The 10,393-nt window shown below is 45.1% G+C and overlaps 1 protein-coding gene across 1 annotated transcript; it reads left to right on the forward strand.

Annotated features, from left to right (window-relative positions):
- Window positions 1-2,335: 2,335 nt before the first annotated feature.
- On the forward strand, window positions 2,336-8,661 carry CLRN3 (clarin 3). Its single transcript, XM_008944010.1, has 3 exons — window positions 2,336-2,552; window positions 7,179-7,358; window positions 8,387-8,661. The coding sequence occupies exons 1-3, from the start codon at window positions 2,336-2,338 to the stop codon at window positions 8,659-8,661; spliced, it is 672 nt and encodes a 223-aa protein (XP_008942258.1).
- The last annotated feature ends 1,732 nt before the right edge of the window (window positions 8,662-10,393 follow it).

Here is a 10,393-nt window from a genome sequence, read left to right on the forward strand (position 1 = left end):
ATTTTTTAATACATTTTATACATAAAAATATATGTTTTATACCTATTTTAAATGTATTTCACAGCAGGACAGCTGAGAGCCCAGGGCTGATGGTAGGCAGGCAGCTTTTTGCTCCTGGTGTACCACCAACACTTGGACTATGCTCTTCGTATGCAGATCAGTGGGGGACAGAGCTATTGGATGAATAAACCTGCAGAGGTGGCCAGCCTGACAGAGCTCACCCCTAGTGCCATGGTTAAAAATTAACATCCTGGGCTAAAAGGAGAGTTCCTCATTCCTTGAGAAGGGCTGAGAAGCTTCTCTCAGCTCGGTGGTGCTTTGCTGCCAGATTTCTGCTGTGCTTTGTATGGTAACTCCACATGCAGTGAATATCAACTGCTCTTGTGAGACCCCACCTGCAGTGCTGGGGCCAGCTCTGAAGCTCCCCACACGAGGAGGACGTGGAGCTGCTGGAACAGGTCCTCAGGAGGCCATGGAGATGATGTGAGGGCTGGAACCCCTCTGCTGGGGCTCTCCAGGCTGAGAGAGTTGGGGTTGGGCAGCCTGGAGAGGAGAAGGCTCCAGGGAGACCTTCTGGTGGCATTTCAGCATCTGAAGGGGGTCTGCTAGAAAGCTGGGGAGGGACTTTTTATGAGGGGTTATAGTCATAGGACAAGGGGTAATGGGTTCAAACTGAAGAGGAGAGATTTAGATTAGAAATGAGGAAGAAATTCTTCACTGTGAGGGTGGTGAGACACTGGCCCAGGTTGCCCAGGGAAGCTGTGGATGCTCCATCACTGGAGATGTTCAAGCCCAGGCTGGATGGGGCTTTGAGCAACCTGCTCTAGTGGGAGGTGTCCCTGCCCATGACAGGGGGGTGGAACTGGATGATCTTTAAGGTCCCTTCCAACCCAACCCATTCTATGATTCTACAAAATTATTTATGAATTAAATGTATGAATTCTAAAAAGCAATGACACCAAAAGCATCATTAAAGTCCCATATCATTTTAAACAAAAAAAATACACCAGACCACATCATAAAAGAACAGAAATTAAATAGATTTGAAATGTGATTAGTGCTTTAAAGTTCTGAATCAAGAAATCTTTAATTTAAGAGGAACAACAACATCATAACACTGCTCCAGAACAGGTATTTTCTTCTCCCAAGGAATTCTTTGCCATTTTAAATTCATTAAACTTCAATCTCTCAATGTCTTTACAGTACAACCCAGTCTCAAGCTTCTTGAAGATAGCTCACCAGGTTTATTTAGCAGCACTGTTAAAACAGACTCCTTTCAAAAGGTTAATTAGAGCAAGCATAACATGGAATAATGACATTATAATTAATAGAAATACTCTTAATGGAATCTCTATTACTTTATCCTATCAATAGATTATTATCTTTCTTTTCAGGCTTCACACAGATAAAACAGAGACCCTGGTGCCTAGTTTTCCTGAAATTAGATAAATTTGGCTTCAATCTTCATGTTAAGCAATGTATGTTCTGATGGATGTCACTTTGTTATTGCCTTTTGTCTTTATTTAGGTCAGTCTGGGCAGAATAAAAGAATATATTCTCTTGCTTTATAGCCCCAGAACAGATTTGCTTCAGTATTACTCCCTTTACATATCCACTGCTTCACTGAAATGAACCCTTATTCAAGATATTTGTTTCCTTCCTGTCAATAAAGATTAAAAAAAAAGGAGTTACTGCATGGAAAACTATGGAATTTAATTAAGAATTATTGCCCTTCCTTAGAAACTCATCTATTGGCAGTAGATAGAACCTCAGGCAGCAGATAGACCAACTCAGTGTTTTCAGAAAGTGCACAAAGAATTTAAAAGAGGCCTCAGAAGAGCTCGTGGGTCCCTCTTGAGCAAATTTGAACACAGAAGGAATATTTTATTAATTTAACCCTAAGACACAGATTTAGCAAAAAAAATTCTCATCAGTTTTTCAGAAGAAAAAGCAAGAAAAGACCAGAAAATCTTGTCAGAGAGTAAAAAATGCCCCTGAAAGCAGTACTGCTCCAGAAGGGGTCTCCAGAGCCGTGGCTCCGAGAAGCCAGTTTGGTGAGAGGCTCATAAATCACCTGCCGACAGCTCCTCCCGGCCCTTGCCGGGCTGGCTGAGGTGTATCCATGGCAACACCTTTTCTCCTGACCAAAGTTCAAGGATTTTACATTTTTATGACCATCCTTGTTTGCTTAAAGTTTAGCAGGGTGACTTTCTGCTGGCGCGGAGAGCAGATCCCGGAGAGCGAGGAGGAGGAGGAGGAGGAGGAGAGGACCTCCTGCCACGAGGACTACCAGCAGTAAACACCCTCCTCTGCTCAAAAAGCTCTCTCTGACAACATGCCCTCCAGGAAAAAAGCCTCCCTGTTTGCATCTGCCTTCGTGAGCTGCGTGTGCTCCTTTGGGATGGTCTGTGTGGTGCTGGCCACCCAGCAGTGGATGAGCAGCCAGCTCCGCTTCTCCAACAGCACTGTCAGCCTCACCTATGGGCTCTTCAGTGGGACCTGTGAGCAGTTCGTCGACCCAGGACTTCAGGTTTCAGAGAAAGCTTTCCAAGGTGAGTGGAGCTACAGCTGGAAAGGGATGGGGTCTTCTTGCTCGTGCAGGTGACAGACGTAGGAGCCGTGGCTCGTTCTTGGACCAATCTGTGACTATAAGACCTTAAGTGAGAACAAAAATATTTGTAAAGCAGATTTTAGGTGATATTCTTCACTCTGAGGGTGGTGAGACACTGGAACAGGTTGTCCAGGGAAGCTGTGGATGATCCAGCACTGGATGTGTTCAAGGCCAGGTTGGGTGGGGCTCTGAGCAACCTGCTCTAGTGGGAGGTGTCCCTGCCCATGGCAGGGGGATGAAACTGGGTGATCTTTAAGGTTCCCTCCAACCCAAACCAATCTATGATGCCATGACTCAAAGTGGTTTCAAAGTGGTTTAAAATAAGACCTCCAAAAGCACAGATGTTCTGCAGCTTCCTTGCCAATAACTCCTCCTGAATCTCTGGGGTCTGAGCCTAGGCCATGGAAGAAGAGAAAAATACAGAATAGGACCTCTGTAGAAAATTGCTCTTCATTTTCAGAAGCTCTCAGTGAGGAACAGAAAGCAACATTCAATTACCATTTTATTAAACAATTATAAACCTAATTCACTTCCCAGGACTTAAAAAAATGTTAAATTAATTGTTTGATTTAAAACATTTAGCCACCTCCTATCAAATTAGCACCATTTTTCTAGAAGAAGCTTTTCTGAGGCTGCTGAAGGAGAGAGAACAGATGGTGTTTATACATGTGCTGGACCTACACCTTAATGATAATATTCCCTTTATTTTTTTTTCCTTTAAGAGCACCTCTTTCCATTTTTCAGGGGTATTATCAAATTTCACCATTTGGCTCAGAATTTCAGAACTTAGGCTTGCTCCTGTCTTTTTGTCTCATGCTAGGCTGCAGAGTAGGTGTTACAACATAGCTGGGCAGCTTTTATGAGGCCTTTTTTCTCCCCCCCAACTCATAGCTTTCCATTGACTCCTCATCCTCATGACTTTCCAAAAAAAAGCTCTGAGATGAAATTTGGAAACATATTAGAACAACATTTCAGCCAACATCAAGCAGATTGATATTAAACCCTGTCTTCTGTTGATAGGCAACAGATCTTACCTTCTGTCCATCTGCAGTGCTTGGTATTGAGCTTCAGCAGCAGAATTCTTAAAGGAGAAGAATTAAAATGGTTGAACTCTTGAGGACAGAAGAATGGGGAGAGAAGGGAAGAAGGATGCTACTTGGGAATAAAATAAAAATAAGGGGAAGAGCAGGAGGGGGTCTGCTCAGAGCAGCCTTGGAGAAAGTTATGATAAATATGAGAAATGATAGCATGAGAAGCAAAACAGAAACAAGAAACTATACATACCAAGCACAAAACACAGTCTGGATACTAATTTCACACAGCTCAGCAAAAATTTCCTTAACTCAGTGCCCAAGGAGCTCAGCTGAAGTGAGGAGAAGCATTCTCAAAGGTAGATAAGCCTGGGAGCTGTTGCAAGGATCAAGGACTTGCACTCGTGTTATGTACCCTGCTCTCTCCCCAGGTTCAGAGCAATAAAGCTGAGACACGTATGACAGTGAAAGAAAAACAGTCAAAAGAAACCTCAGGAAAATTGGGAAGAGTGGGTCAAAATTTTGAACTGTGAGATGGACTTGGAAATATTTTTCTTTTCTGGTGGGCTTCTCCCAGCAGAGAGAAGCCACCAAGTCAGAGCACAAGCAAACCTCAGCCTCCAGATGGTTCCCACCTCCTGGTTCTTTCCCAGCTTGATGTAGTCCAGGAATTGGATCTGGACAAACAGGCACCCAATTTTAATTACAATTAATGACAAGCCCTCACAGAACACTTCCACCTGTAAAGGATTTGGGCTTTTTACATGGTCTACATGCATTCTGGTGGAGGTGGTGGCTTTCTCTCCACCAGATTTAGGGGTTTGTGCTCATCATCTACAAAATGTCATCTCAATTCTCACATATCAGTCATTTAAGGAGGAACAAAGGTGACCTTCAGGAGTTGCTTTTGCTTTCAACAGCTGCTGGGAGTAAGTTGTGCTTTATGGATAGTCCAGACATCCCCCACTAGTTCAGTTGGGCCTATAGCCAAGATTAAATGATTTTAAATTAATCCTTCAGCTTTTTACTGGGCATGATTGTCACATTTTAAGTGTGATTCTATACGTTCTTGAAATAGGAAAAATCCTTCACAGTATTACATATAGACTGCCTTGAAATTCAGATAGCCAGCTCCTCCTGAGACAGTGGATGTCTTTCCTTGGAAGAGATCCTCAGCTGAGTAACTCTTCCTTTGGAAACCACAGTGTCAAAAACGTTTCCAAGCATAAAGTCCAACACAGGCACATGGTTTCTGCACGTGGACAGGGTGTGAGCTGCCTGCCCAGGGCAGCCTCTGCAGCAGGCTGCCACCAAAGCCCTTAATAGAGCAATTAATCAACGTGGCTACTTCAGAGGCTCTGGGGATGAGCTGAGTGAGCTGGCAGGATGTAAAAGTCCTTCAGCAACCTCAGCCCTTAGTCTTCATTAGGTGTTTTAATGATTTTGCTCAGAAAGGAACAACCTATGACTGGAGCAGCCTGTACCAGAGCTCGATGACAGTTTTGCTTCTTTCCAAGTCAAACACATAAAAATTGTGAGCAGGGTGCAGGAAGAGCCACGACCAGAGTCCTGGAAAGTCAGGATTTATCTGACTACTGGCAACAAGCAAGGCCAACAGCACTGAGATTTGCTACAGCAGAGAGGAATCTATTAACTTTTTAACTGGTAAAATACATAAATGCTTGAAAATCACTGGAACTTCATCCATGCCATCAGTTTCCAGACCTGCTGTGGGATTTCCTGAGAAGTAAAAAGCCAGGTTGAACTCCACTTGGGTTTTTTTTTCCCCTGTTTTCTTTTCTTTCTTCTTTAAATGAACAATTCCTCATGTGTCATAAGTGGTCATAGACCTAAAAGCTGCCAGAGGAGCACTATGTGGAAAGACCTTCAGCCTAGCAGCGGGGTGTCATTCACACCCACAGCAGTAAAGATTCAGGGAATTCTAGCTAACCTTTTTTATGGAATAAAAGAAGAGACATGAAATTAAGGAGAGACCTGGAGAAGGCAGAACCCTCTGCTTTCCTTCTGGAATTAGGATGTTTAGCAGTGGTGCAGAGGTTTTCCAGCTGTGGGTTACTATCGATCCCATTCAAGCAGATCAGCTGCTGTGGATTCCCTCAGTTCCCTTCATTTAGAATTAAAAAAAATCCCAAATCTGCCAGCACAAAACCAGCATTTTATCTTAAACCTTTAGTCCTGAGCTGTTGCAGAGGCTTAAATCAGCTGGAGGCTGGCAAAATGCCATCTCCTAACCTGCAGATCTCTCTCAGAGAGAGAGAGGATCAATTAGGGGGTGCAACAGTTGTAGCCAGTCAATTCTGGAGATGTTCTGAGTGATAAAACAAAGTGAGGCTGCCAGAGGGACCTTCCACAAACCTGATTCAGCTCCAGACTTCTTTCTTGACCCAGGCCATGCCCCAGCAGCAAGACTGCTTCACCACCACCCTGTGGTGCAACCAGCTCTTCCCCACTGAACTGAGTGATGTCTCCTCAAAGCTTCTCGTTCCTATTCTTCTAGGAGAACTGCTTCAATTTACATCTCATTTCCCTACCACATCCTCACCTGCCACTTCCTCAAACAGAAATTAACTTCTACCAGCAGTATTAAATGAAACTGAGAGCTTCCCTCTTATTTTATACATTTCCAGCAGCTCTTCTTGTTATGGGCATTTATTTTCTTTTTACATTGTTGGGTATTTTTTACTGTTTGGGGTTTTTTTCTACATTTTTTTTCTACATTTTCTCTAACTGATGCCCTACCTGGATCCTTTGCATAGTTTCCTTTCCAGCACAGAAAGGAAGTTCTTCTACAGGAGTCTGTCTGCCCCAACATCCATTTGAACTGAGCTTGAAAACGTTGTTGCATTCACATTTCTCTCTCTTCTTATCAGCAACACAGCAAATAAGAAAGATTGAGGCAAAACTAGTGAAACAAATTAGAGTCCTGGAGGGGTTGGCTGTAGGTACCATGTATATATGTCCAATCTGGCCTTGAAGGACCATGCAGAGTTACTATGGCCTACAAATACACCTGCCCCTCCTGGCTAACAGCTCTCCTGGACTTCAAGGAGCTTTTCACCACGCCAGATTTATTCCATGGGAGGGGACTGCTGCTATATTAAGAGGAAATCCCCTACAGTTGGAGCCAAGCTTTAAGCAGACATCTGTAGGAGTTACCAAGCACCTCAGGAAGGATGAGCAGTGCAACACCTAGTTTTATCATCCAATTTAGCCATGAAATTTCTGTCTGGCCACATCAATAAAGATTAGGGAAGAGGAGTTTCCTGCCCAAGCAGGTTTGTGTCCCTGCAGGATTAGCAGACACACACTTATTTCAGCCTAATGTGCCCTCACCCCATTTCAGATTTGGGTTTCATGTTGTGTCCAAGCCTACTGTCCCTTCTACACCCCATTCTGTACAGATCAGCCCCATCTCTGGCTGTGAGCTGTAATTAGAGCCATGTTAATAAGGTCATGCAGGCTCACTGGAGTGTGCTGGGCAGGGTGATCACTGGTGCTGAGCCTCTGTGTCTCAGTTGCAGGTAACCTGGGAAGCACCAAGGCAAAGAGCACGATCACTGCAATTATTGTCATCCTGGTCCTCAGTCTGCTGAGTTCCCTCCTGAGCTCTGGATTTACCTGCACTAATGCTGTCAGCAATCCCTACCAGACTTTTTTGGGACCTATTGGAGTCTACACCTGGAATTCCTTATGTGGTGAGTAACACGCCCATGCTTGTTTGATGCTGGGTTACCTACATCCCAAATTAATCTCCTAAGGCTTAATCAATAGTGAATGAAGCTAGAGTCTAGCCAAAAATCATCTTGAATGAAACACATCATTAATATGAGGGGGTGGTGGCTGTTAGGAAGACTAAGTCATGGCAAAATCTATTTCCTTCTTCAAGAAGCACTTTCCTAAAGCAAAATAAGCTTTAACATTCCCTAAGGAGAAAAAGAAATGGTGGAGATGCTGATTTCTCAGAGGTGTGGACTCTGTTAAACAGCTCCCTGGAGGTGTCACCCCTCCTTCACCTGTAGCTTTGAGCCTCCTGCTCCAGATGCACCTTCCTAGCTCTTCATCTTGCTGTGGTGATGACTTCAGCCCCCAGACTCCAGTCATCTCAAGAGGATTATTCACTCCTTTAACTTGGAAAATTTTCTTTAAAGCCAGCTGATTGCAGAGTCCTTCAGCAAGGGTGTTTTGTCCTCTAAAAGCTCTTCAGATCCAAAGATGCTCCACTGGCAAACTGGGAGCTTGTTCTCCCTTGAGCCATGTCCCCAGCAGCATCATCCACCAGCTGCCTGTGCCAAAAACCAGCCCTTGGTGGAAACCAACCACAGCCCAGGTTGCTCAGGGGTTTATCCAGTGGGGATCCTTCTTGTCCCATGAATTTGGGCTCACATCAGGCAGGAATTCTGCAAATCACCCCAGGGGTGATTATTATGCCCATAGGTGCTAAATGTCATGGGAAAAACACCCAAATCATTAAATGGCTTTATCTAAAAATAGTCAGTGAGAATCCATTAATTTTAGCATGTTTTTACCCATGTCAAAATACTTGGCAGATACTATTAAGGGAGACAAAAGTCCTTCAAACACCCTCATATTTTAATCATAAAAAAAAATAGTGGATTAATCTTTGTCTTAGTCCAGATATTGCAACCAATTTAAGCAGAATCTTTACAAGCAGCTCCATAAATACAACAGTTCTCCCCCTAACATTGGTGTTGATATTTTCTAGGCATCTTCACCCTTCTAGCCATGATCCTGTTCCCTGTGAACGTGGAAGGACACGAGCTGTCTGTGGAACTGGCTCGTGGATGTTTTCCTTTCCTGCAGACACACGTGGAATCTGCACACACCTATGGCTATTCATACTGGCTCATGCTTCTCATCCTCCTCCTGAACATTATCTCTGCCTTCATCATATATATCTACGACCATGCAAGATATTCTAAGAAGAAAGAGCAGGAAAGACCCATTCAAAATGCACCGAAAGATGTCATTCTGTTTTGAGGATACTCCTGAAAAAAAGTGTGAAGAAAAATGACTGTTTAAGGTGGACAATCACAGCTGAGCTGCTCCATTCCCAATGAAGCTCCTAGAAGGGTTCCTCCTCTCCATACCACCCCCACCAGCACCTTCCCCAGAGGAATCCTGCCCTCCTACCCATGCAACACGGGTGGGCTGGTTCCCACCTCTGCCTCCTGAATTCTTCTGGACCCCAGGACAGGTCCCCAGCAGCTGCCCTGGCTCTCCACAGGGACACTCCACCCTCAGCACGATGAATGAGCTTGTGCTTCACCCTTTGGGTCCAAGTGGGAAGATCAGTGACATTATTTTGATTGTGTTTTGGGATCTTGAGGGGCAGAAAGTGCAAACACTGAGAAACCTGAGGGTGATGAGAGAATGGTCCCTAAGGTTTGGTGCTTCATTTTCTCCTGCAGTTCTTCCTTTCCCTGCTTGGGGATCTTCTTCCACAGGCCCCTGTGGCACCACCCCAGTGACTGGGGGCAGGGTTGTAGGCTTCTGTTCATGGACAGGAGTGGGAGAACTTGGACAAACCCACCTGTGGCCTCTCCCCTTCACAGCAAACCTCCAATGGCAACAGCACCAACCCCTTCTCATGCCTCCTTGGTGCTTTCATCCAGGGCTGGGGTGGCAGACATGGTCCATAGCCTACAGAAGAGGAGGCCAGTGCCTGTATGTTCATTTATTTACAGAAATATGATCAAAATGCTGTTTCAGGGTACTGATAGACCCTTGACCTCTGTTGACAGCAAGGCCATACCTTCAGCAGGGGTGGCTGGTGGTTTCCACCCACTATACCAGACTCCTTTTGCCCTGACACAAAGAGTGAGCTTTGGTAGTGATGAGTTGTGGCCATTCCCACCCCCGTGGCTGGCTGAATGAATATTTAATACCCCCAGGAAGACACACAACTGTACAACTGCACAGAAGTGGGGAGCTCCAGCCCTGCCCAGATGAATGTGACCTTGGGACAGGTGCCATCATGCAAAGTCATGTTTAGTGCACGTGGCCCAGGAGGAGCTCACCCTGTGGTGGTCAGAACCTTCTGCTCCTTTGCTCCTCACCCCTGCAGCTAGTAAATTTTTTTTAATGCTTTGTTTTTCCTTCACAACACCATTTCCAGTCACTCTTCAGAGCTGTCCTGTGAGGCAAGAGATGCTCACGGAGGAAAAAAAGCATTTCTGAAGAGAGGGGGTGAGAAGACACAAGAGGGGACTTGTTATTTATGTCAAAAAAAATAAAGTTTCAGGATTCAAGTGCTCAGTATTCAGCTGTGCTCTTTGAAAGGCACCAGAGCAGAGAGCTGCTCCATCCTGCTTAAGCATTGGACTAAAAGTCTGATGAGGGCACTGAAAAAAATAAACGTGGGTTGCTGAGACCTCAGGGGCAGCACAGGTCAAGGAGATCAGAGCTGTTATCTGCTCTCCCCTGCTGACAAGGGCCATGCCCAGAACTGCTCTGCAGTGCTGGAAAGCTGCAGTCCAGCCCTGGGGGATGCTGCACCCTCCACAGCAGGGCTGGCTGGGAGCCAGGCACTTGCCAGTTTTGCTTGGGCTGCAAAAAATTCTCACACAGCTTCAGCAGACATCTGTCAGTGTTGTGCCCAGCCAGCATCCAGCACAAAACACAGTTACACTGAGAGCAGGCACTTGCTCACAGAGAAACTCATTGTAATAGAAGAGTAGAGGAGGAGCCAGGGCTCCTGCTTGGCTCAGCA

The sequence above is a fragment of the Merops nubicus genome, unplaced genomic scaffold (assembly GCF_000691845.1).
Source record: "Merops nubicus isolate BGI_N331 unplaced genomic scaffold, ASM69184v1 scaffold28027, whole genome shotgun sequence".
Taxonomy (NCBI): Eukaryota; Metazoa; Chordata; class Aves; order Coraciiformes; family Meropidae; genus Merops; species Merops nubicus.

What these genes read in the sequence shown, in the direction of transcription:
- CLRN3 (XM_008944010.1), top strand. Translation starts at nt 2,336, where the DNA reads ATGCCCTCCAGGAAAAAAGCCTCCCTGTTTGCATCTGCCTTCGTGAGC. An exon ending in TTCAGAGAAAGCTTTCCAAG is followed by an intron (nt 2,553 to 7,178) that starts GTGAGTGGAGCT and finishes TCTGTGTCTCAG; the next exon opens with TTGCAGGTAACCTGGGAAGC. An exon ending in CACCTGGAATTCCTTATGTG is followed by an intron (nt 7,359 to 8,386) that starts GTGAGTAACACG and finishes GATATTTTCTAG; the next exon opens with GCATCTTCACCCTTCTAGCC.